This window comes from Ochotona curzoniae, unplaced genomic scaffold (assembly GCF_017591425.1).
Source record: "Ochotona curzoniae isolate NIBS_2020 unplaced genomic scaffold, NIBS_Ocur_1.0 contig_517, whole genome shotgun sequence".
Lineage (NCBI taxonomy): Eukaryota > Metazoa > Chordata > Mammalia > Lagomorpha > Ochotonidae > Ochotona > Ochotona curzoniae.
This window is the reverse complement of record NW_024466454.1, coordinates 6,745,544-6,772,549: the sequence shown is the minus strand read 5'-3', so window position 1 is coordinate 6,772,549 and position 27,006 is coordinate 6,745,544. Positions and strand designations below refer to the sequence as shown.

At 45.1% G+C, this 27,006-nt stretch overlaps 1 protein-coding gene across 2 annotated transcripts; it reads left to right on the top strand.

Moving 5' to 3' along the window:
- The first annotated feature begins 1,365 nt into the window (after positions 1 to 1,365).
- On the top strand, positions 1,366 to 24,721 carry WEE1 (WEE1 G2 checkpoint kinase). 2 transcript variants are annotated; one of them, XM_040989145.1, is made up of 11 exons: positions 1,366 to 2,171; positions 3,449 to 3,654; positions 4,631 to 4,694; positions 4,867 to 5,039; positions 6,863 to 6,984; positions 16,882 to 17,028; positions 17,822 to 17,917; positions 18,003 to 18,088; positions 21,108 to 21,278; positions 21,371 to 21,516; positions 23,404 to 24,721. In XM_040989145.1, the coding sequence occupies exons 1-11, from the start codon at positions 1,578 to 1,580 to the stop codon at positions 23,555 to 23,557; spliced, it is 1,959 nt and encodes a 652-aa protein (XP_040845079.1). In that variant the 5' UTR covers positions 1,366 to 1,577; the 3' UTR covers positions 23,558 to 24,721. The 2 variants fall into 2 exon arrangements, with proteins under 2 accessions (XP_040845079.1, XP_040845081.1); XM_040989147.1 differs by lacking the exon at positions 16,882 to 17,028 and having other exon boundaries at positions 1,523 to 2,171.
- The last annotated feature ends 2,285 nt before the right edge of the window (positions 24,722 to 27,006 follow it).

Below are 27,006 nucleotides of genomic sequence, written 5' to 3'. Positions count from 1 at the left end.
AGCATTTTCAGCTGGGCGCCAGGAAAAATGCGTCGTGTACTGTGTCCAGTGTGAAGGTGTATTAAACCCAGTACAACTGTCCAGCTATAGCAATTTAAGCCACAAAACTACGTTAACAAACGTTAAGCACCCACTGATGTGCAAAATTCACATAGCATACTCTAATTCACTTCCCTGAAGGAAGGCCTGGGGGCTTACACGCTGGTGCTTAGAAATTGCCACTCCAGCAATACATCTTTTTTTTTTTTTTAAATATATGCTTATATTTATATAAAATATTACAGCAATACATCTTTAAAAACAAAAGCTCCACAAGCAAGAAATGCAAAAATACGCCTCAACGGTTATTTATAACGAGAAAATCCGAAGACACTTGTCAGAGCAGTAAAAAATGCATCAGATCACATTTTCATAGAGTATTAGAGTTCTTAAGGAGAACTTAAGTTTGCACTTAATCGGGTCAGTGGTTTTGCCAACTGCCCACGTGTTGGCAAACAAAGATAAACACCCTGGGTCGCACTGACAGCACCTGGCAGCGTGCTAAGGCCCACTGTGCTTCTGTTTCTATTTACCATCGACCCGCCTTGGGGCGGCTGGAGAGGGCCACTCCGGCCATAACGGCCTCCTCAGGGGAAATCTGAAGCACAAGGGGGCCGCCCGCACTTCGCAGTGTCCCTGGCGGGCGGGCGGTCGCAGCCCCGCCGTTCACTCCTCCCGCAAAAGTCCGGAGGAGTCGTCACCATTTCGCCGCTCCGACCTCGACCGGGGAGCGCGACCGTCCACGCCCAGAGCGCGCAGTGACCGCCCGCCGCCCGCGAAGGGACGCCGAGGCTGAGAGGCCGCCGCGGACAAGGGCCTCAAGTCACGCGGTCCCCGCCTCTCCCTCCAGACCCCAGCAAGCCCGAGCAGCGGCGACGAGGCCGCAGCGGCCCCGGCGTTCGTTTCTGCTTGGGGAAGGGGAAAAAAACAACCAAAAAACCCGAGGTCCCTCCCCGGAGGCCGCCTGGGCTTCCCCGGCCCGGCCCCTGCCCGGGCGGCGTCCACCTTGCGCCGGGTCGGGCCCCCGGCCGCCCGAGCTCGCTCATAGGCCGCGGGCGGCGCCCGGATCCGCCCTACACCGGGTGCGGCGCCGGGCGAGGGCGGAGCCAACCGGTTCGCGCCAAAATCGCGTAGCCAGGCCCTCCCCCGCGGGCGGCGCCGCGCCCTCGCTGTTTTTTCAAACCCGGAGCTGGGCGGGGATTGGTGGGCTGCCCGCTCACGTGGTTAACGGTCGCGGGAAGCCGCGGAGCCCGAACTTGCGCTGGACCTGCGGACGGGCCAGACTCGGCGTCCAGTCCGTGCGGCCCGGCCCGGGGCTGTCCGCGCCTCCGCCATCGCCGCCTCAGCCGCCGCCACAGCCCGCAGCGCCGAGCGCCCGTGAGCCGCCGCAGCCGCCCGCCGCCACGCAGTCTCGCCGCCGCAGCCGCCGCGTCCCGGCGCGCCCAGTCGCACGTGGCGGACCCGCCCCCTGGGCCGGCCTCGTCCTGGGCTCGGCGGACCCCGGGTGTCCGGTCCTCGGTCCCGGTCCCAGGCCCGCGATGAGTTTCCTGAGCCGGCAGCAGCCGCCACCGTCCCGTCGCGCCTCGGCCGCCTGCAGCTTGCGGCAGAAGCTCATCTTCTCGCCGTGCAGCGACTGTGAGGAGGAGGAGGAGGAAGAAGAGGAGGAAGAGGGCAGCGGCCACAGCACCGGAGAGGACTCGGCTTTTCAGGAGCCCGACTCGCCTCTGCCTCCCGCCCGCAGCCCCGCCGAGCCGGGTCCCGAGCACCGCCGCTCGCCCGGCCCGACCCCCGGCAGTCCCGGGGAGGAACTGGAGGAGGACATGTTGCTGCCCGGCGCCTGCCCGAGCGCCGACGGGGCGGCCGGCGGTGCCGAAGGCGACTCCTGGGAGGAGGAAGGCTTCGGCTCCTCGTCTCCCGTGAAATCGCCCGCGGCCGCCTACTTCCTGGGCAGCTCCTTCTCTCCGGTGGGCGGCTGCGGCGGCGGCGGGGGTCCGGGGGACGCGTCCCCGCGGGGCTGCAGGGCGCGCACGGCCAGCGTGGGGCCCTGCTCGCCGCTCCCGGAGCACCCCGGCACGCCGCCCCACAAGACCTTCCGTAAGCTGCGGCTCTTCGACACGCCGCACACGCCCAAGGTGAGAGAGGCCTGGGCTGGCCGGGGCCCCGCGCCCGCCGAGCCTTTAACAAAAAAAAAAGGCCGCGCCGCCGCTGCCCGGGTTCGGTTACATAACCGCCCGGCCGCACCCCACGCCCCGCTTCGCTTTCCTGCGCCGCCACCAAAAAAAAAAAAAAAAAGTTGGCAGCCCCTCTTTTGGGCTGTGCCCCAGAAGTTGTCCGTTACGATTATGTAACTGAACAATGGGGGCCTCGTCTGGAACTTGTTGATGTGACAAAGGGGACCGACGGGGATTTGCAGGTGGCTCAGGATTTGTCGCCCCGAGCGCGTCCGGCCGCAGTGCAGCCGCGGTTGACGTGGTTTGCCAGGATGCTGGAGCTGCCACCTGACACCCCTCCGAGCCATATGGTGCCTTTTAAATGCAGAGATTGGGGCTGTAATTTGGGCGGCGCTGGCCAAAGGAGTTGGGTTACACACACACACACACCTTGCACTTGTGGTTTAGTATGGTGTGACGCGACGGGGGAAAGTTTGAGGTCTGGAGGGAACCTGCGCTGCGACCCGTGAGCGAAGGCTGCCCTTTTTGGTTTTTTCACAGGCTCGCCCCGACGTAGAGTGTTGGGTGAGCGTTTGTTTATATCCTTGGGTGTACTTGGAGTGATTGGCTGAGGGAATCTTTTCAGGATATGTGGCACCTGCTCGTTGAATGGTGTGCAGGTCACCCCGCTTGTAGCGCTGTGGGCTACACAGCCGGCTGAAAACCACACCCACGCATCCCAGACGTTCAGCCCCACTCCTTGGTGAGTTGAGCGTGGAAAGGGCAGCTTCTTAGGGCGTGCGTGCGTTTGGTGCTTAGGGCATCGTTAGCCGTAAGCCTGCACAGAGAGGCCCTGGGCGGACAACAGGCAGCTTCCCTGTGGATCGGGCAGCTCGCAGAGGCCCAGGAAGGGGAGAAGGCCCGTCCAGGCCCTGGCTTAGCTGGGGGAGGGGAGCCATCGTGGGGCCCAGCCTCGACTGAGTTGAAAGTGTTGGTTTGTTAACTTTTGGCCACCGAAAGGGACTGTTTATGCATCAGTACCCATTTTTTGGGCTGCAGACTGACTTTACTGTTGTTATTTTCAAAAAGAGGCAGTTAGTATCTAGTAAAGTAGCTGGCTGGCTTGGTTAGCAGCCTAACAAAGGCGTGAGTGGTGCTGTGACCTGGACGTCCTGGCCCAGGCTAGGCTGGTGGCATCCCGGCAGAGAAGGCCTCCTAGGACTCGAGCCTAAAGTCTTCATTTTTCCTTCCTTCTCCAGAGTTTGCTCTCCAAAGCACGGGGCATCGATTCCAGCTCTGTTAAACTCCGGGGTGGTTCTCTGTTCATGGATACTGAAAAATCCGGAAAAAGGGAATTTGACACACGACAGACTCCCCAAGTGAATATTAACCCTTTTACTCCGGATTCTTTATTACTGCATTCCTCAGGACAGTGTCGGCGAAGAAAGAGAGTGTATTGGAATGAGTAAGTCTTTGTAGTTTTGCTCCCCAAACCGACCAAGATTTTTAAAACTTTATAAGATTGCTCAAAAGGTTTACTCAAAAAGCTTACTTACTTGAAAGTTATGGAGAGTGAGAGAAATCTTTGATCTGCTGGTTCACAATGGTCACGGCACCTGGAGCTGACAGAACCAGGTGTCCCAGGTTGGTTAGCAGGGAACAGGAGCTCAAGTGGAGCAGCTGGGGCATGGCTTAGGAACTAGCATCTCCAAAGGCTGCAGCTTGCACTGACCCAAAGTTTGTTTTTTTTTTTTAAGATGTGTAATTTGCCAGAGCAACAGAGGTGAAAGAGCACTTTTCCACCTGCTGGCTCATCCCCAAAATGCCCTCAAAGGGCAGGGCTGGTCCAGGCGACAACCAGTGGCCCAGGGCTCCATCTGCATTTCCTACCTGGGCTGGCAAGGACCCAAACACTTAGGGCAAAAATCCCAGATCCAGGCGTCTGGATCGCAAGTGGAGTAGTAGAGGCTTGAACTCGCACTCCTGGGATGCCAGCACTTAACATGCTACAGCAGTGGGGCCCTTAAAGTGTTTGGTGTTCTTATCAACACTTAGCTTGTGTTGAACGGCATAGACACTTATACTATGAAATTTTTAATTTTATTCAGCAGATAGATATAAATTATCTTTGTGAAAGGAGCAGGGTGGGAAAGGAAAGCATAAAATGCCTGGATATCTTGCAGGAAATGTACTGATATGAGAAGTGAGGCAAGCAGAGAGCGCTGGTTTGGAAAGACTGGCTTTCGTATGTCACGCCATCTAGTTGGTGTATCGCAGGGGAGCCTCTGGCTTCAGCCTCACGGAGTCTTAGGACTACAAAATTCCACGCTTTAATGTTTTTGTCCATTAAAATTCCATTTTATTATTCATTTACAAGATGAAATTTTAGATCTCAAATGGATGTATTAGATTTATTGATGGAAAATTAAATATTTTTTCAGTTCCTGTGGTGAAGACATGGAAGCCAGTGATTGTGAGTTTGAAGATGAAACAAGACCTGCCAAAGTAAATAATTTTACTTTTTACTGTGTCAGATTTTGGTTTTCTCTCTCTTGTTAAGTAAGCACTAAAACATAAGGCAGGATGATCTCTAAACTTCGCATGTGGTCCTTTGACCATGGCAAAACGTCATTTTTGTATCTTTGTAATATGTATTTGGATATGCTTTTCATTACAGAGGATTACAATTACTGAAAGCAACATGAAGTCACGATATACAACAGAATTTCATGAGCTGGAAAAAATTGGCTCTGGAGAATTTGGCTCTGTGTTCAAGTGTGTGAAGCGGCTGGATGGTTGCATTTATGCCATTAAGCGGTCCAAAAAGCCATTGGCTGGATCTGTCGATGAGTATGTACTACATCTTTTGTCTTTTTTTTTTTTTTTTGGCCTGGTATGTTAAACACATTAAGGTTTTTAGCACTTGAACACAAATTTGACTAAACCATTTATAATTTGTCAAAGTTAGACAAAACCTTTAAAATTATTTTTATTGAAAAATTTTAAATATTTGTTTTCATTGTATTTGAGAGGAACAAAGATCTCCCTTCCATTGGTTCACTCCGCAGTGACTAGGGGTAGGCTAGGTTGAAGCCAGGAGCTGGGAAATAATTCTTGGTCTCCTTTGAGTGGCAGAGACCCAAGTATCTGTGCCAGCACCTGTTACCTCCCAAGGTGAACGTTCACAGGAAGCTAATATCAGGAGGACAGGGACATAACCTCAGTACTGCAGTGGGGGGTACAGGCACCAAAACCACTATGTCAAGTGTCTCTCACTCCTCAGTTCCTTTCCATTTGGTCATTACAGCATTTGGGAAATAGAATGGATAGTCTGATTTTAGAGCCTGGATTAAATGTCTAATTTTTTTTTTAGGATTTATTTATGTGAAAGGCAGCGTTAGAGGTAGATTGTCATGCATGTATTCATGCCCCAAATGGCCACAAAGGCTGAAGCCAGGAGCCTGGAACTCCACGTAGTTGTCCCACGTGGGTGGCAGGAGCCCAGGTTCTTAGGCCATCTTTTACAGGTACATTAGCAGGAAGCTGGATCAGTAGGGCAGCTGGGGCTTGAACTTGTGTTCATAGGGGATGCAAACCTTGCTTGTGGCTATTTAACCAAGTGTGCCATAATGCTTGCCTCTAACTTCCTTTTTCTAATTGGCACTTAAAATTCACCGTAAAATTTAATCTTTTCTGAAACTTAGTGTCAAGATTTCTTTCTTTTCTTTTTTTTTTTTAAGTTTTATTTTATTTTTAAAGATTTATTTTTATTATTTTTTTTATTGGAAAGGCAGATATACAGAGAGGAGAGACAGAGAGGAAGATCTTCCGTCCAATGATTCACTCCCCAAGTGAGCGCAACGGTCGGTGCTATGCCGATCCGAAGCCAGGAGCCTCTTCCGGGTCTCCCACACCAGTGCAGGGTCCCAAAGCTTTGGGCCGTCCTTGACTGCTTTCCCGTGCCACAGGCAGGGAGCTGGAAGGGAAGCGGGGCTGCTGGGATAGAACCGGCGCCCATATGGGATCCCGGGGGTGCAAGGTGAGGACCTTAACCACTTGCGCCACCGCGCCGGGTCCAGATTTATTTTATTTTTATTGGAAAGTCAGATATACAGAGAGGAGGAGAGACAAAGATCTGTCCAATGATTCACTCCTCAAGTGACCTGCAACGGCCCATGCTATGTGGATCTGAAGCCAGGACCCGGGAATCTCTTCCAGGTCTCCCATGCGGGTGCAGAATCCCAAGGCTCTGGGCCGTCCTTGACTGCCTTCCCAAGCCACAAGCAGGGAGCTGAATGGGAGAACCCACGCTCATATGGGATCCCGGCGCATCCAAGGCGAGGATTTTAGCTGCTAGGCCATGTTGCTGGGCCCCTGCCAAGATTTATTATTATTATTATTATTATTATTATTATTATTATTATTATTATTGTTTTGTGATATTATTCCATAGGTACAGGGATTCCCCCTTCTACCCCCCTGGATTTCTTTTCTGACAGTCTTTGATGGAAACCTTTGGAAAACCTCATGAATTTTAACCAGGCTGTCTTAGGCAAATAGGGAGAAAAGTTGGCTTTTTTGTTTTTTGTTCTTAATGAGGTTCCAGATAAATTAATTCAGTGTAGGTTTGATTAAAGATGATTTATTTTTCTGTTGCTTTCCATTTCTCTTAGGCAGAATGCTTTGAGAGAAGTATATGCTCATGCAGTGCTTGGGCAGCACTCCCACGTGGTTCGGTATTTCTCTGCCTGGGCAGAAGACGATCACATGCTTATACAGAATGAATATTGTAATGGTGAGTAGCCTAAGGCATGTGAGCTCATGAAAATGAGCCCTGAAGAAATTCACTCTTGTTAACTATGCTGTCACGTTTTCTCTCTGAAAATCTGAGATCAGAGAGCTGGCAGGAATGTGTAGGTGAGAATGGAGAACTTGATCCCTTCTGCAGCCACTGTACATTTCTTAGTAGAACATAGACATAGAATTATAAGTGTATCTTCCTTCATCTGTTCTGTTGTTCTTCAATATCTGACACTGGGTAATGGAAGTTTATGTGGCTCATGGGTCTGGAGGTTGGGAAGGCCTACAATGCTAGCCTCTCATGAGGGTCTTTGTTATCTCATGGGGGCAAATAGGAGGACGAGAGAGGTTTACATTTGCTTTTACACAAACACACTACAATAAGTACATGAACATATTCATGGAGGTAGAGCCCTAGTAACCTAATCTCTTGCTCAGTTCCACCTCCCAGCAATTGCATAGGGGATTAAATTTGCAGCACAAATCACAGCATTCTGTCCCCTGCCCTCAAAAATCATGCCTGTCACAGAATAAACTTTTTTTTCACATTATTATTGCTATCATTTTATGATACAGTTCCATATTCCCTTATCCCCTCTCCAATTCCCTCCCCCCCGCCCCCCACCTAGTTCCTTTATATCATTACTAACATATAGTTCTTCATACTCAGTCATATGTTCATCTTTGCGGCATGCACAATGGCAGAGAGTCCAGAATCCTATTGTCAAAATATAATATAAACAGTTTCACTGTAAGTCCATCTTTGTCTGGAAACAGAGATGCCGACCACACTGCATCCTCACATCTGGTTGATAGTCTCCATTTCATAACTACTGTACATTCCCTTAAATGAAAAGTCATGATACAAAATCAACAATAGAAAGAAAAATAGAAATTTACAATGCCATGAAGTTAAATGACATGTTACTAGATATGACAGTCTTCATTACACAACTACTATACATTCCCTTAAATGAAGAGCCACAAAACAAACTCAGAATCCAAGAGAAAAAAAATTAACACCAGGAAGTTAAAAAACATGCTATTAAATGACTAACGTGTAGCTGAAGAAGTGAAAATCAAGAACCTTCTTGAAGAAAATGATGCCATTGCATTATCTACAAGTCATTGAATGATTTAATCAGAAGAAAGTGTTTTGAAGAGATGAAACCAACAGAAAACAACAAAACCCATGTGATATAGTTTCCGCTGATCTTTGTTGGAGTGTGTTTCCTCCCGACAATAAACAGATGGTTTTTGTTTTTTAATCCAGTCTGCTAATCTATGATGTTTGATTGAGATTAAGCCATTTACATTCAGAGTTAAATATACATGGGTGGTACTTTGGTCCTGTCATTTTAGGAATGGGTTGTTCATTGATTTAGTCTTCTGTTGTCCTTTTACTGGGATGTTCTTCCCGTTTGCCTTTGGTTTTGGTAGGTGCTCTTCCTCTTCTCTGTCAAGAGAACATCTTGAAGTATCATTTGTAGGGCAGGTTTGAAAGAGGCAAATTCTTTTAGCTTTTCTTTACTCTGAAAGAATTTTATTTCATTTTCAAAGATGAAAGAAAGCTTTGCAGGGTATGTTATCCTAGGCCGACAATTTTTTTCTTTTAGAGTCTGGAATATGTCACTCCATTCTCTTCTGTCCTGTAGAGTTTCCTGTGAGAGATCTCCTGTGAGCTTAGTTGGCATTCCTTTATATGTCAATTGATTTTTTTCACGTGCACATTTAAGGATCTTTTCCTTATGTTCAATTGAAGAGAGCTTGATAATCATATGTCTTGGTGAAGATCGCTTTTGATCAAGCCTGTTGGGAGTTCTGTGTCCCTCCTGGATCTTGTTTCCCAATTCTTTCTCCAGGTTAGGGAAATTTTCCTTGATTATTTCATTAAATACATTTGCAAACTCAGCTTCTCTTTCTGCACCTTCTGGGACTCCCATAACTCTTATATTTGGCCTCTCAATAGTGTCTTTCAATTCTTGAATACTTTTTTTGGCCTGATCCAGCTCTGCTTCCAGATTTTTGTTTGTTTCCCCCTGGTGACAGGAAATATCTTCCAATTGTGAGATCCTTTCTTCTGCTTGCTTCATTCTATTTTGGAGACTCTCCACTGTACTTGTAATTTGCTCTACTGTGTTCTTAATTTCTGATATTCCAGCCTTGATTTGCTTTATTGCTTCCTCAAATTCTTTGAACTCTTGCATGAGCTTCTCATTTTTGACCAGAATCTTTAAAATGAGTCTTATGGACTCTGTATCCCCCATTTTCTTGATGTCTTCCTCGGTTAACTCTGAGGTTGCCAAAGGATTTTGCTCCTTTGCAGGGGAGTTTTCAGTAATATCCGTTGTGCCTTTGTCTCTTCTTTTGCTCTTGGTCATTGTACTTCTGGTTAGCACAGTCTTCTCCTTGGAGCAGGTTTCTAAGCTGTGTCACCCACAAGTCTCCAATGCGATTTTACTTATTGCAGTTCATGCACAACTCTTTGCTTGCAGCCACTTGTGCCACAACCTCCAGTGAGTTCCAGGTCTGGGTTCTTATGTCAGATATCCACCGTGGTCTTCACAGCCCCTGCTCTTGGCTTACCACTCTCCACCTGCTGTGATACCGTGCTGAGGCTGCACCATTGTCTCTGCAACCTTTCTCCCTCTTCCGGTTGGAGTGGGTTCCAGGCTTAGAGAGACACCAGGTGTACTATCTAGTTAGGTTGTTGGTGGTGCTGATCTTGTTGGAACCTGTTGGATATTAGGTCTGGGTGCCACACGAACGTATTTTGACCGGTACAATGCCACAGTCGGTATTATTTTCCTGCAGGACCTCAGCGAGTTCTCGCGAGCTCAGCACATGGCAGTTCACTATTGTCCCCTGCAGTCCCAAAGCTATTGCCACAGTGCGCAAAATGGCGCCTGACGTGCTACCACTACAGATCTTGATCTGCTGGCCGTCACATCTGAGGGCTACTCAGACCTGCCCTGGATGGATCCCGTAGAATTCCACGGAGTTGCAGTTTACTGAGTCAGAAATGAGCTCACTCCCTCTCAGAGCACACCCGTACTTTCCCTTGTCCTTTCCTCCTTACGCAAAATGGCGCCCAGTTCAGCTCTAGGGGCTGACTGGGCTATGAAATCCACTCTTCTCACACTGCCTGAGATTTACTGCTCTGTCTCTGCTCCTGGTCAAATCAAAGGGACCAGCAGGATGGACATTTCTTTGTCTCGTTTCACCTCACAAGCTCCCAGCCAAAGTCCCTTCCCACCTGGTTGCTGGTGGAGTTCTGGCTGCTGGTGGAGTTTAGATCACCGTGCTGGAATATCATTCATTGCAACACCACACTGCTGTGTCTGGTGCTTTCCTGTGTCTGTCAGTCTCTAGGTACCCCTCTGCTCTTGTTCTTTCCTTTCCTATTTCCTGAAATATGTCCTCTCTGCTTCTTCCTGATTAAATGTTTCTCTGTCCGTTTAAACATGTCTTTACCCTATACTGCCATCTTGATTCTCAGCCACAGAATGAAATATTGTATGGCAGTTTCATTCCAGTAGTTCCAAAAGTCTTATTCCATCATTAACTCATAAATCCAGAGCCTGCAGTCTCATCTGAATTGGATACAGGAGAGGCTCAAGACACAGTACATCCTGCAGCTTTTTTTTTTTTTTTTTTTTTTACCTGTGAGCCTGTGAAAATCATTTGTTTGGCAGATACAGTGGTGGAACTGGCACAGGATAGACAGTCCCACTCTGAATGGGAGGAAAACAGAAGAAAGGGTTAGCTCGTTCCTAGTAAAATCCAGCAGTGAAGATGATATAAAGCTAAAGAATCTGTTTCGATTGCATGTTACAGATTGTGAGTGTTTGGGACTGGGGGTTGGACCTCCACGGTTCTGGGGGAACCCTCCCTCAGCGTTGGAGTAGGCTTAGCTCAGGACACTGCTACTGCTACCTGTTTCTGGACTGTGAAATCCAGCTGCAGGGAGCCATGTCCCTTTGGTTCTTGCATTTGAATGTCTGCAGAATTACACCATAGGAATGGACACTGCCAAGGTTGATGGCTTGTGTACTGCAGTGGGTGAGCAGCACTTGGGCACATGTGCTAGAATTGGTGGTCTTATGCAGCAAATACTAATGTCTGGATCGTCAGGTCCCTTCCATTGCTAGTTTACTGCCAAGTGGCTGCAATGGCCAGACCTGAGCCAATCCAAATTCAAGAGCTTCTTCCAAATTCCTCATGCAAGTGCAGCTCCCCAGGGTTTGGGCCATCTTCCACTGCTTTCCCAGGCCATAAGCAGGGATCTGAAAAAGAAGTGGAGCCATCCAGGGCACGAACCAGCGCCCGTATGGGATCCCGGCAAGTAGAGGTGAGGATTTAGGCACTGAGCCATAGCACCGGGCCTGATAGCTTCCGTCTTTGAATAATTTCTTGATATCCCGTCAGAATGGGTTGTACTCGCACCTGTGACTACTGAATCAGCATGCATACTTTGGGAGCTAGCAGTGATGGCTGGGTTACATCCACCCTTGTGGAAGAGTGGATGATGTTTCAGTCTGTTTCACCTCTGCCCTCCTTTCGTTATTGTGAGCCATCTGAGGAATGAACCAATAGGTGAGAAGTCTATCCGTCTGGGTCTCTCTGCCTCTCAAACATGTGGATATGTAAATAGCTTTATTAATACTGGAAAGGTGGATCACATTTACAGGGAGAAGGAGAGATAGAAAGGTCTTTCATCCACTGGTTTGCTCTCCAAATGGTTGCAACGGCTGGATTGCTGGAGCTGAGCTGATCTGCAGCCAGGAGCCTCCTCCAGATGTCTCGCAGGTGCAGGATCCCAAGGCTTGGAGCCATCCTCCAGTGCTTTCCTAGGCAATTAGCAGGGAGCTGGATGGAAGTAGAGCAGCTGGGACACAAATTGGTGCGCATTTTAGGCATTGAGCCATTGTGGTAGGCCTGCAAGCAAATTATAAAGTAGCCACATATTTCTTTCAGTATTTTGCTGAGAAATATCTTCTTCACCAGGTATACCAGGTCACCATTTTTGGATTCTGTCTTGCATCAAATCCTAGAGTACAGACACAGTTCTACCAAATACCATACAAGTATGTAACAAGGGTGACTCCGACTCCTTCCAACTGCGTGTTGTTCATTTCTTTCTTAGGCCTTATTATATTAGTTTTTACCATTTATGCTTCTGTAGAAACTAAATACGATCAGTTTTCTTGCACTTCATGTATTATTTTGAGCATCAGCCCAATTGTCCTCTACATTTCCATTTGTTTTTTTTTTCCCCCAGATTTATTTATTTTATTACAAAGTCAGATATGCAGAGAAGAGGAGAGACAGAGAGGAAGGTCTTCCATACGATGATTCATTCCCCAAGTGAGCACAACGGCCAGTGCTGTGCCGATCCAAAGCCAGGATCCAGGAACTTCTTCCGGGTCTGCCACACGGGTGTAGGGTCCCAAGACTTTGGGCTGTCCTCGACTGCTTTCCCAGGCCACAAGCAGGGAGCTGGATGGGAAGTGGAGCTGCCAGGATTAGAACTGGCGCCAATATGGGATCCCGGCACTTTCAAGGCGAGGACTTTAGCCACTAGGCCACGCCGCAGGGCCCTACATTTCCATTTGTGTCAGTTTTGTCCTAGCTTGTCATCCAGATTCTCACAGCCACTACCCATTAACTAGTTCCAAAGCTAGTCCCCTGGTTTCAAGGATTTCTTTGAGCAGCATGCCAGTTTGTATTCCCTATCTATTCCTCTCTCCTTCCTCTTCCTGTCCCTGCAAAATGAAAGGAAACAAGCATGTGTAGGATTAACTTTGGATCCCTGTATAGCCTCCAGTTTTCAACAAACCCTTCAACGGTTATCTGTCAGTCTTTACCAAAATGGTCTGATTTTTAGTCCTCACAGACATCTGTTGTTACATGTCGCTGTCCCGCAGCGATGGGCTTGGTGCACAGAACCGATAATAACACGGGTGGACTCTGACTGATGGTCAAAGCCCAAGTTTATTAGGGGCATTAGACTTTATACACTGAGAGTCTGTATGGGGTAGGGGAGGAAGTATTGAGCTCATCAACAAAACCCATCTACTGTTGATTGCAATTCCTTTTGTTTTGTATATTACACCAGGTGTTCTCATTTACATGCTGTAGCCATTTGGTTGTTCTCATGCAAATACTGTCCAATGAACTGCAATCCTGTGCTTGCTGACCTTCCAGGGTCACAATGTCCTCCTATAGTTATATAGCCAAATCTTGCCTGTGGTCCTTTTCTACCCTTTCTCTACAAAACTCTGAGTGTCCTAGAAAGTCTGATATTCAGTCTTTTCCACAGTTTCACACTGTTATTGCTTTGTACATGCTGATTGTTTTATAATTGTGACTTGAGTTTCCAGTATTTTCTAAAGCAATAATTTGCATTTAAAGCATGACTATTGACCCACAAGTATTAATCGTGGAAAATATTGTCACTGGGAAGAAAACATGAAGTGTCAGATGAGTTTCATTTTTCTTACCTCACTTGCCATTCTAACAGTGAGGTAGAAGGATTGGCCCAACTGTAGTTGCTGGACATGTTACAAAGGCAGTAGCCAAATTCTTATAAAAATTCATCTGAGACAGCTTGATTCATCTGACCTTCCTTCTAGAATCTTCTTTTTTAACCAGTTCACTTGTACATACTTAACATCAAGGTATCCAGATGTATAACTTATTGTCCCATTATCTGTGTAAATCTGCCTTGTAAATAAGTAAATCTTTATATATATATATATATATATATATATATATATATATATATATATATTGTGTGTGTGTGTGCATAATTGATTAGGGCACAAAGGGTCAAGGGCTAGAGGAAAGTGGGTAAGACCATTGTTTTCACATTAATACCTTTTTTTTCTGTATCTGGAGTAAGTGAAGAGATAAAAGGAAAAGCCCCACCCAGCCTCCTGCCCTTCCCAAGTCCCCAATGTGGGGTATGCCCCGACATGGGTCATGCTCCAAGGGTCCTGCTCATGCAGTTTTGATGGTTCAACAGTTCTGAATTGCTACCAATCTTGCTGGTTCAAGCACGATGAAATCTCTTCAGAGATTTAAATAAACTATGTTTGATGATTTATTACTCAGTCTTTTTATTATTATTATTATTATTATTTTATGATACAGTTCCATAGGCCCTGGGATTTCCCTTATCCCCTTCCAATTCCGTCCCCTCCCACTGAGTTCCCATATATCAGCTAGAGTATCAGTCACTGCAACACCACATCATCGTGTCTGCTGCTTTCCTGTGTCTATTAGTCTCCAGGTACCCCTGTGCCGTCCTCTCCTGTTTCCTGGAATGTGCCCTCTGTTCTTCACGCTGACTAATGTTTTTCCGTCCATTTAAATGTGTGCTTTACCTATTCTGCCATCTTGATTCTCAGTCTTTTCAAATTGTAGAACCTCCTTTTGTGACTAGTATATCATTGACCTTTCTGATTTTATTTATTTTTTTATTTGAAAGGCAGATTTAGAGAGAGGAAAAGATGGAGATCTGTTTGCTGGTTCATTTTCCAGATGGCCACAACAGCCAGAGCAGGGCCAGTCTGAAGCCAGGAGTCAGAATTCTTCCTGGTCTTACATATATGGAAGGGCCCAAAGCCTTGGCCATCTCCCACTGTTTCCCAAGTACATCAGCAGGGAGTTGGATGGGAAGTAGAGCAGTCAGTGTTCGAACCAGTACACATATAGGATGCCAGCAGTGGGTGGAGGTTTAACCTACAAAACCATCGTGCTAGCCCCTTTCTGATTTGTTTTATTTCTAATATTTAAAAGTCTTTAAAATATTTTTTTTAAATGTATTTTTATTAGTACAACAAACTTACAGAGAGAAGGAAAGACAAAAACAGAGAGAAATTTCTCCCATCCACTGATTTACTTCCCAAATAGCTGTAGTGACTAGAGCTGAGCTGATCAGGAGCCAGAAGTTTCTTCTGGGTCTCCCATGTGTATGTAGAATCCTGAGGACCTGGGCCATCCTTTGCTTCTTTTCCAGACCACAACAGGGAGCTAGATGGGAAGTAGAGCAGCTTTAAACAGTTTCTCATTATGTGAGATAAAGCATAAACCTGCACAGTTTCTTAAAGTTTAGGTCAATTAACTGAGTGTTTGGACTAATTGTGTAAAACCAGATTGATGTGACTATAGCTAGAATAATATAAATTTAAACTGTACTAAAATATTGGTTTTAAATTTAAAATACTGGCTTTAAAATTTGTAGATTGTTGGGCCCGGCATGATGGTGCAGTGGTTAAGGTCCTCGCCTTGCTCGCCCGGGATCCCATATGGGCACCGGTTCTAATCCTGGCAGTCCAGCTTCCCATCCAGCTCCCTGCCTGTGGCCCGGGAAAGCAGTTGAGTATGGCGCAAAGCTTTGGGACCCTGCACCTGAGCAGGAGACCCAGAAGAGGCTCCTGGCTTCGGATTGGCTCAGCTCCAGCCGTGCGGTTGAAGATCTTTCACTCTGTCTCTCCTCTCTGTATATCCGCCTTTCCAATAAAAATAAAATAAATCTTTAAAAAAAATTTTGTAGATTGTTGGCAAGGTTATTTATCAGAGCATAGTATGAAGTAGTAAGGGCTTAAAAACAGTTTCACAATGTTTAGGGTATTAATACATTATGATTGAATCGTACAATAAAGAATTCTATATAAAAGAAGAAAAAAGTGAGAGCCTTATAACATTGGCTTAGAATTCTCTTCTGGGAAATGAATATGTGCTACATTTGTGTAAACAGAAATTGAAAAGAATACAGGGCATGGGGCCAGGCGGCTAAAGTTCTCGCCTTGAAAATGCCAGGATCCGGGCCCGGCGCGGTGGCGCAAGTGGTTAAGTCCTCGCCTTGCATGCCCGGGATCCCATATGGGCGCCGGTTCTAGTCCCGGCAGCCCCGCTTCCCATCCAGCTCCCTGCTTGTGGCCCGGGAAAGCAGTTGAGGACAGCCCAAAGCTTTGGGAACCTGCACCCGCGTGGGAGACCCGGAAGAGGCTCCTGGCTTTGGATCGGCATAGTATTGGCCCGTTGCGCTCACTTGGGGAGTGAATCATCGGATGGAAGATCTTCCTCTCTGTCTCTCCTCTCTGTATATCTGCCTTTCCAATGAAAAAATAATAAAAAGTAAAAATCTTATTAAAAAAAAAATGCCAGGATTCCATATGGGCACCGGTTCTAATCCTGGCAGCTCCACTTCCCATCCAGCTCCCTGCTTGTGGCCTGGGAAAGCAGTCAAGGATGGCCCAAAGTCTTGGGACCCTGCACCCGTGTGGGAGACCCGGAAGAAGTTCCTGGATCCTGGCTTTGGATCGGCATAGCGTTGGCTGTTGTGCTCACTTGGGGAGTGAATCATCGTATGGAAGATCTTCCTTTCTGTGTCTCCTCTTCTCTGCATATCTGACTTAGTAATGAAAATAAATCTGGGGGAAAAAAAAAAAGGAATACCCACTAAAGTGATAATGTTGGTTTACTCTAGGAGAGAAAACAAACAAGATGCTGAGGTATCTGAGAGAGACTTACTCCTGCACTTTATATGAAAGAAAAACAAAAATCTGTCTCATGGTTCCTTTACCAAATGCCGCACTTCTTGCCAAAAAGCCAGGAACTGGCAACAGTCTGGGCCTGTGGTGGATGGGGGTCCCAAGCCTTTGAGCTGTTACCAGCTGCCAGCCAGGATACAGATCAGCAGGAAGCTGGGATCAGAAGTGGAGCTGGGACTCAAACCAAAGGAACCTGACTGAATGTTGAGAGAAAAAAATTTGATTTTACAAATAAGTCGAAAGTAGCAGGACCTATAAAATATCAATTTTTTGTCATTCAGAGATGGAATGAAGATCATTTGAAAATTATTAATATTTGCTATCTTTGGTAGGTGGAAGTTTAGCCGATGCTATAAGTGAAAACTACAGAATCATGAGTTACTTTACTGAAGTCGATTTGAAGGACCTGCTTTTGCAAGTTGGCCGGGGCCTCAGATACATTCATTCAATGTCTTTGGTTCACATGGATATAAAGCCTAGTAAGTATTACAGATACTCTGATTATATCATTTGGGGTTATAGAGAATAACTTCATTATAAACACTAAAAAATTTAGTTTGTTTAGAAACTCTGACCTATTTGTTGGATTTTATTTTCCTTTACTTTTTGTTCCTTCCAAAATTTCAGATAACCAAACTAATTTTTATTAAAAGCTACAAAAATTTGCTGCGTCTTATAGGATGATATAATCTCAAATGAGATTCTGGTGGGGAATCTGACAAGCCTAGGCAAGACTATGTTAAAAATGTTCCCTAGTGGACATTTGATTTGTGAAAATTAGTATCTGTTTCAAGACTATGAATTGCACCTGACTATCCATCTATCCATTTTTTTTTTTTTTAGTTTTCTCATCCCCTACATTTTTTCTTCAATTTTTTTTCTTGCATTTTTAATGTTGTTCACATAGTTGAGTATTTATTTTGAAAGAGTTACAGGGATTGTCCATCTGTGGTTCACTTACCCAGAACCTTGTAGCATTAGATTAAAATTGGGCAATTTAGTCGTTATCAAAAGTACTGCTACCATCTTTTGTGCTGTTTCTTAGTTAATAAAATTGCAGAAGATCGGTATGCAAATGGCAAGGTTGTAATACAGAGGTTTCCAGGTGTTGAAGAGTGCCAGGAAACAGAATATGTTCCCAGACAACGCCTCCATCCCTGTTCCTTGCCTTGGGTTTCCTACTCATTGGGTTTGGGGCAGAATGTGAGATCTGCATTTTTTTTAAACCTTTCTGGATGATTCTGATAGACATGACTTAAACTCTTTTGTCAGGTAATATTTTCATATCTCGAACTTCAATTCCAAATGCTGCCTCTGAAGAAGGAGATGAAGATGAATGGTCACCGAACGGAGTTATGTTTAAAATAGGTATGAAAAAAACATAACCACATTACCAAGTTAAGATAGAGAGGATATTTCATTTTCAACTCTGGACTGTTTTTATCACTTACAGGTGATCTTGGCCATGTGACAAGGATTTCTAGTCCACAGGTTGAAGAAGGGGATAGTCGTTTTCTTGCAAATGAAGTTTTACAGGAGGTAAAACTTAGTACTATTTGCTTTGTGTATGTATCAGTTGATGGAGAAATATAGATCCAGGTAGATTGAAATTTTATTTGTTTAAAGATTTACTTTTATTGGAAAGTCAGATATACAGAGAGGAAGATCTTCTGTCTGCTGGGCCAGAGTTGAGCCGATCCAAAGCCAGGAGCTTTTCTTCCGGGTCTCTCATGCAGGTGCAGTGTCCCAAAGCTTTGGGCCGTCCCTGACTGCTTTCCCAGGCCACAAGCAGGGAGCTGGATGAGAAGCGGGGCTGCTTGGACTAGAACCAGCACGCCAGTGGGATCCCCGGTTTATTCAAGGCGAGAACTTTAGCTGCTACACTGTCGGGCCGGGCCCAGTACTAATGTTTTTATGAAGAAGGCAACAAGTGTGCCTCATATATCAATCCCTCGCAGTGGAGTAAGGCCTCAGAATGGATTCTGATTCAAACAATTAGGATCAGTCTGTGAGCATGCCTGTTCCTTATTGAAACCAGAACATTGGGCCAGATTTGTGGCATAGTAAGTAAAGCTTTTATCTGCAACATCAACACTCCATACGGACATAGCTTTGTGTCCCAGCTGCTCCACTTTCCATCCAGTTCCCTGCTAATGCCTTGAGAAAAAGCAGTGAAAGATGAACCGAGTGGTTGGGCCTCTGCCATCCATGTGGGAGACCCAAATGAACCTCTGGCCCTGGGGGCTTTGGCTTTGGCTTTGGCTTTGGCCTGGCCCAGATCTGGATGGTACATCTGTCTGTGAACTAGTAGATGGATCTCTGTCTCAGTGTCTCCATCTCTGTACCTCTGACCTTCAAATAAGAAAATAAATGTTGGGCGTGGTGCCGTGGCCTAGCAGCTAAAGTCCTTACCTCGGACGTGCCGGGATCCCATAGGCGCCAGTTCTAATTCCAGCAGCCCCACTTCCTATCCAGCTCCCTGCTTGTGGTCTGGGAAAGCAATTAAGGATGGCCCAAAGTCTTGAGACCCTGCACCTGTGTGGGAGACCTAGAAGAACTCATGGCTTCTGGCTCCTGGCTTCGGATCAGCACAGCACCAGCCATTGCGGTCATTTGGAGAATGAATCAATCAATGGACGGAAGATATTTCTCTCTGACTCTCTTCCGATCTATGTATCTGTATATATCTGACTTTGCAATAAAAATAAATCTGTAAGAATTAATGGGGCCCGGCGCGGTGGCGCAAGTGGTTAAAGGTCCTCGCCTTGCACGCCCGGGATCCCATATGGGCGCCGGTTCTAATCCCGGCAGCCCCGCTTCCCTTCCAGCTCCCTGCCTGTGGCCTGGGAAAGCAGTCGAGGACAGCCCAAAGCTTTGGGAACCTGCACCCGCGTGGGAGACCAGGAAGAGTCTCCTGGCTTCGGATCGGCATAGTATCGGCCCGTTGTGCTCACTTGGGGAGTGAATCATCGGACGGAAGATCTTCCTCTTTGTCTCTCCTCTCTGTATATCCGCCTTTCCAATGAAAAAAAATAATAAAAATAAATCTTTAAAAAAAAAAAAAGAATTAATGAATAAATAGATAAATGTTTAGGGAAAAACCAAGAAAAGGAACCAAGCCATCCCTGACCTGAGCTTTGGATCCCAAGAAACACATTAGCGGGCCTGCATTAGCCGGAAGCTGGGGTCAGGAAATGGAGTCAGGGATGTATGTATGTGTGTGCTTTAGGGGTGGGGGAGGTTGTAGATTTATTTCCCTGAACGGCAGGGTTGCAGAGAGTTTTCCATCTGCTGGTTCACTTCCCAGATGGCCACAGAGCTGTGAGTCTAGATCTGTATCCACATGAGTGAAGATCCACATTAGAAGGGAGCTGGCTAGGACATGGAGCAGTGAGACTCCAGCTGTCCCTCTAGTGTGGGATGCCAACATGCAAGCACTTGTTTTAACTTGCTGTACCATAGTGTCAGCCGCTGCAAGTGGTTCGGTAGAAAGATAGGAGTTTGTCCTATGTGTTGCATTGGGTTTGTCATAAAAGAACAGGGCTAGGCATTGTGTTGCAGTGGTTTAAGCTGCTATTTCATTGTGCCAACTGGAGTGCTAGCTACTCTGCCTCTTAGAGATGCATTCTACTGGCTCAAGTTCTTGGGCCACTGACATCCGTGTAGGAGACCTGGGTTGAATTCAGGCTTCTGTCTTCAACCTGTCCCAATCCTGGCTGTTGGGGAGTGAAGTAGCAAATTAAAGATTTTTTTTTCTGGCTTTCTCTTTGCCTTTGAAGTAAATTTTTTAAAAGATTTATTTATTTTTATTGGAAAGTCAGATATACAGAGAGGAGAGAGACAAAGATCTTCTATCCGATGATTAACCCCTAAGTGACTGCAACGGCCGGTGCTGAGCCGGTCTGAGGCGAGGAGCCAGGAGTTTCTTCTAGGTCTCCCACGCAGGTGCAGGGTCCCAAGGCTTTGGGCCATCCTCGACTGCTCTCCCAGGCCACAAGCAGGTAGCTGGATGGGAAGTGGAGCTGCCAGGATTAAAACGGGTCCATATGGGATCCCAGTGTGTTCAATGTGAGCACTTTAGCCACTAGGCCACTATGCCAGGCCCCTGAATTAAATTTGGAAAGAAAGAAATTAAAGATTTATTTATTTTTATTAGAAAGGCAGAGAGGAGAGGAGAGACAGAAAGAAAGATCGTCCATCCACTGGTTCACTCTGCAAATTGCTGCGGTGGCCAGAGTTGAGCTGATTGGGAGCTTCATCTGGATTTTCCACGTGGGTGCAGTGTGTGCAGGACTTGGGCCATCCTCCACTGCCTTCTCACGTCACAAGTCGAGAGTTGAATTGGGAGTAGAGCAGCTGAGACATGTTTTTAACTGCCTAATTTATTTCCCTCTCTAGGGTGTATATTACTTTATTAAACTTAGCAATAAGTATTTTGCAGAGGTTCTTAGATCTGGAATGTATTTTTAGTCTAGTCCTGATATTGTTCTAAGTCATTGAGATATAATCTTATTTTGACAACTTTTGCATTCCCTTACATATGTGTTTAACTTTACAGAACTACACCCATCTACCAAAGGCAGATATTTTCGCCCTTGCTCTCACGGTGGTATGTGCTGCTGGTGCTGAACCTCTTCCAAGAAATGGAGACCAATGGCATGAAATCAGACAGGGTAGATTGCCTCGGATACCACAAGTGCTTTCACAAGAATTTATGGAGTTGCTGAAAGTGAGCATTGTATATGTGAAGCCATCTGTGAACACAGTCCCATATTTTACTGAATTGCATGTCTTTACCTGAATTTTACCTTCCTTTTTAAGGTTATGATTCACCCAGATCCTGAGCGGCGGCCTTCAGCAAAGGCACTGGTAAAGCATTCTGTGCTGCTGTCTACTTCTAGAAAGAGTGCGGAACAGTTGAGAATAGAATTGAATGCGGAAAAGTTCAAAAATTCACTCTTGCAGAAGTAAGTGAGGGTTTCGGTGTTGTTTGTTACCTTCTTGCTCTCATTACTTCTAAGATTTTAATGAGCAATGACTTAAGGCTCTCAGTAAAAGACATGGAAAGTGGAGCAACGAGGACACGAACCAGTGCCCTTATGTGATCACGGCAGTTGCAAGGCAAGGACTTAGCCAGTAATAGTCTATCGCCCCAGACTCTGCCATTTTGATTTTAACCTGATAAAACTGATTTGAAAATATTTTACATTAAATGTTAGATTTAGTTAAAATATAGAGATTTTATTCTAAATGTTAATCACTGTTTTGATGGTTTGCTATGTCATAGTTCATACAAGTCAGAACTTCTTTTAAATTTTTAAAGGTGGGATTAGGGGCCCAGTGTGGTTGATGATTTGGTAAATACTTGTCTTCATGTGCCGGCATCCCCTATGGGTATTGGTTGGTTCCCAGCTGTTCCACTATCAATCCATCCCCCTGCCTGTGGCCTGGGAAAGAGTAGAGGATAGGCCAAAGCTTTGGGACCCTGCACCCGTGTGTGTGACCCAGAAGAGGCTCCAGGCTCCTGGATGTGGATTGGCTCAGCTCTGGCTATTGCAAACACTTAGGAAGTAAACCGGTGAACAGAAGATCTTTTCCTCCTCCATAAACTGAATAAATTTTTTTAAAAGAAAAATGAAAGGTAGAGTTAGTGATCCATCCACTGAATTACTCCCCAAATGTCTGCATTGGCTGCAGCTGATCTGATCTGATCTGAAGCCAGGAGCTTCTTCCTGATCTTCTATATCACTGCAGAGTTCCAAGGGCATTTGGCCATCTTAGGCTCCTTTCCCAGGTCACGAACAGGGAGCTGGAATCAAAGTGGAGCAACCAGGGCTAGAAACAGTGCCCATATGGGAAATGGATGATTAGGCACAGAAATAAAGTTCTAATTTCTAATTCTATAAAAGTTAATTTGTAATATAAATTAGAGTTTAATTTTAAATTATGTTTTAGGCCAAAAGTTATTAGTATCTTTATTGTGCCTGTTTATTCACAGATACATAATTTTTAAAAATATTTATTTCTTATTTTCAAATTTATTTATTTTTATTATAAAGTCAGATATACAGAAAGGAGGAGAGACAGAGAGGAAGATATTCCATCCAATGGTTCACTCCCCAAGTGACCGCAATAGCCAGTGTTGCGCCGAACAGGAGCCAGGAACCTCCTCCAGGTCTCCCACACGGGTGCAGGGTCCCAAGGCTTTGGGCCATCCTCGACTGCTTTCCCAGGCCACAAGCAGGGAGCTGGATGGGAAGTGGAGCTGCTGGGATTAGAACCAGTGCCCATATTGGATCTGGCGTGTTCAAGGTCAGGATTTTATCTGCTAGGCCACTGCGCCGGGCCCAAAAATATTTAAATATTTGTTAAGATTTACTTATTTGAAAAAGAGGAGGGAGAGAGAGAATCTTCCATCTGCAGATTGACTCCAGATGACTATGAAGGCTAGCATGTGCCATACTGAAGTCAGGAGTTTATTCTGGGTCTACCGCCTGGGTGGCAGCGACTGAAACACTTGGTCTGTCCTCTACTGCTTTCCCAGGCCATTAGCAAGGAGCTGGATGGGAAGTGGAGCAGCTAGGACATGACCTGTGCCCATATGGGATGCTGGTGTCAGAGGCGCTAGCTCCAATATGTGATATTTTACTTCAAGGACAAAATAAAATTATTAATTAAGGCTGAGTAGAAGCTCAAGTTTCATGTACTTTTTGTTTTTTCAGTTGCATCTTAGGCAAATGAATGCATGTGACTATTTCCCAGTTGGTAATGAAGTTCATGTTTGACTTCTTAGACTCCCTCCCAGGATTAACACAGCAGGTGAAAAGTCTTGTGTCTTACTTTTATGTTCTTAGAGAACTGAAGAAAGCCCAGATGGCAAAAGCTGCAGCTGAGGAAAGAGCGCTCTTCACTGACCGGATGGCCACTCGGTCCACCACCCAGAGTAATAGAGCATCTCGGCTTATTGGAAAGAAAATGAACCGCTCTGTCAGCCTCACCATATACTGAGCTACTCACTTCCCTTACCAGCCCACCCAAAACTGTGACGAGAAAACGCTAGGTTGAAATCACTGCTAGAATCCACTTAAGAATTACCTTCTCAATTGGTGTCAGTAGTTGTCTTACTGAAATACCTTTTAGGACTTGTAAATTACAGTTGAAGGCTGATTTTTGGACATGGCTCTATCAGGCTTTCGACTAGTGTTACTCACTGGTGTGTCTTTTGTAGGATGGCAGTCACTGTTGGGTATTAGTTCATCCTTCCCAGGTTAACCACTGTGATGATATGCTGCTTGCATTGCTGTGGCATTGTAAACAAAGGTGGCTTGCCCTGTAGTGACTGCCAAAAGGACTCCAGGGCTTTAGTTACATACAGCTTCCCTTTGAAAGGGAGAATGCTAAGAAACTCAGACTTCTGTGTACCTGTGTGTCAATTTTCTGTTACTTTTTTATTCTTATTTTTTTTTAATTGTGAATTATCCTTATATCCAACTGGGAGCACTTTGTAGGCATTGCATGAACCATGGAATAATTCTGTGGAAGTATTGCCTTGTGAATTTGCTGCTATTTTAGTTTTGTCATTGCTGTAAAATTGTAGCATTAAACAATCATCGTTGTTAATAGGCTTTCTTTTGAAACAATTATGTGAAATATGTAGTTGCTCTTGATGAAAAGCAGCTGTTTGTGGGTTTTTTTCTCTTTGAACTTTGAAGCTAGTGCATTGAAAAAAATGCACCTTCCTCCCTCTCCCCACTCCCCCCACTCCTGGAATTCTGTATTAATGTAGTGTAATTATTACTGTTGTGTAATATTTTTTTTCTATAGTAATTTCCTTCCCTTTTTAAAAATGTCTCCTTTCTCCTCCCAAGTTTTGTACTTGATTGTATTAGTCTGTTTTTAAATGTCTTGTCCTTCAATATTTGTGTACATAAAGTGATCTGCATAATACTGTATATAGCTGTTTGAAATGCCAGAATGACTTATGACTAGTCCAAGTTTTTCACGATATATTTTATCTGTAGTTAGCCATTTGACTAATAATATTGGCTAACAGATGTCAGGGGAAAGTTTTGTCTGTTTTCTCAAATTTTGGTTTAAAACATGTTTGCACTTGTCTGTCTGACTTGTGTTTTACAAGCATTGATTGGCATATTAAAAGTCACTCTGAGCTTACCTTAAGTGTCTAAATCCTTGTGGTGCCTGTTTTTTTACTGCTTTGTCTCATTGCCACTTTACAATGTAGAGAATAATGTACATCAGATACTAAAAGCAGAGGGCACATTTTGATAAAATGTAAAACTTACTATTTAATGGTGGGTTTGGCCCTTACCAGTTCAATGTCCCCATCAACTTTTGGATTTTTGTCTTACATTGTATATATCACATCATATATTATACATCTGACTTGCTAGGAATGTAGTAGAATGTAATTCGAGGTAGCCTCATGTTAAGTAAGAAGATGCAAACTCTAATTTGGACTATCACAGAACTTTGTGGGGAGGGTTTGAATTCACTGAGGTAGGCCTGGTTGAGTGCAGATTGGAGTGAAAAACAGTGCTGGTATTGGTTAAACCATAGAGTAAGCAGGGAGGGTCACTGAGCAGGTCAGAATGGACATTCCGGGATCATGATGCTTCAGTCATGGCAGCAATAACTAATCCTACTGAGGGCCTGTTTGCATCATTTCTAACCAGCTTGAGTTTTTATCCTGTGGCATCTTAGAAAAGTAGAACTTACATCAGAAGAATTGGTGCAGACAGGTCAGTTAGATACAGAAGCAGGTGGTTATGGGTGATAGAAAATTTTACCAAGCTTTGTGCACTGGAGCAAGTAATTCAACACTAGGTAATGAAGACCAAGCTATAGAAAGTATACTAATCAGTGTTGATATGATAACTAAGTTACTAAGGGCTAATTTTTTTCTAGTGCACTAGCTTCAAAGAAAAAAATTGAGATTTTTTTTCATCAAGATTGGCAGTGGATTTTTCACATACTGTTTAACAACAATCGTTTGGCATTCAAAAATGGAATTCTTGGGTGATGTGAAAGCTGATGGGTTGGGTTTGTATTCAATATAAGATACTGTACCATGCCTTCTTATTTGATAACTGGTAGTAGGACATTGGGCTATTAGTTTTTGCCTACGAGGGACTCAGGATAAAAAGGAGAGACCTTTGTAAAAATACAGTGAGAAAATGATCCTTGTTGTGTTGGAGGGATTGTGCAAGAGAGAATGTTCAAAACACCACACATACCTAGGGGAAGATGGTAGTGGTAGATTAGAATTTTGTCCAGACTGGTTTCAGAGCCATTGTATACAGCTAAGAGCAAGGAGAGCCTGACTTGGAACTTTGGATAGAAAGGGTGGGAATTCATGAGGTAGAATAACTACTTGGGCAGTTTATGTGTGCAGCAATGAAAATCGGCCAAAGAGGGTTTTGGGAAACTATTGGTGCTAATAAGATGACAATGAAGAATTTCTCAGAAATTTAGTTAAAAATGTAAAGGCATGTTTCTGTTTGATATAGGTATTATCACTGACAAAGCTTTCTTGATTTTTGGAAGGTTAACCTTAGTAAAAATTAATACTGACTGGTAGAGTGGGGAGGAATCCTATACTGAAGTTGACTACATGGTGAATCTTGCCTGTGCTCTTTTCTAAGGAAGGACCAAAGAGCAGTACCCCTTTAATGAAAGAATTTTGTTTCCTAAAGCTTTTACTTCAAAGAGTTACAGAGAGGTTTTCTATCTGTTGGTTCATTCCCCAAATGCCTGCATCTTTCAGATATGGGGCAGTCGGAAGCCAGGAGCCAGGAACTTCCTCTGGGTCTCCCATGTGGGTACAGGGTCCCATTGTGGGATGCCAGCTCCACAGGCTGAGGATTAGCATGCTAGGTGACCATGCCAACCTCATGAACTAATTCTTGTTACTATTTTTAAAATGCATATTTACTTGTAAAGAGGTGGAGAGAAAGGGAGTTCTATCTACAGGTTCGCTACCCAAATGGCCACAATGGCTGAGGTTTGTCTAGACATAAGTCAGAAGCTTCTTCCAGGTCTCCTACACAGGTGCAGGGGCCCAAGCATTTAAGCCACCCTCCACTACTTTTTCTAGGCCAATTAGCAGCAGGCTGGATCATAAGTGGGACAGTCAGAATACTAACTGGTTCCCATGTGAGATGTAGGCAGCAGCTTTATCAGCTCCACCACAACCCTGGCCCCTGCTAATGTCTTGAAGAGCCACTTTGATTTTAACTCTACTTTGATCCAGAGGTCTAGAAGTAATGGCAGGTCAAAACTTACAACTTGGTGTGGGTAACGTTGCCCTTGCTGGGTTGCCCCTAGAGCAGTTTTCCTCCTTGGTTCTCCACATCTTTCTGACTTGAGCCACAAGCTCAAGTAGTTTATTGTGTCCTTAAGGTATCTCTAATTGCGCAATTTTCAAAGGTCAATTAAAG

What these genes read in the sequence shown, in the direction of transcription:
- WEE1 (XM_040989145.1), top strand. Translation starts at nt 1,578, where the DNA reads ATGAGTTTCCTGAGCCGGCAGCAGCCGCCACCGTCCCGTCGCGCCTCG. An exon ending in AAGAGAGTGTATTGGAATGA is followed by an intron (nt 3,655 to 4,630) that starts GTAAGTCTTTGT and finishes ATATTTTTTCAG; the next exon opens with TTCCTGTGGTGAAGACATGG. An exon ending in TTGGCTGGATCTGTCGATGA is followed by an intron (nt 5,040 to 6,862) that starts GTATGTACTACA and finishes CATTTCTCTTAG; the next exon opens with GCAGAATGCTTTGAGAGAAG.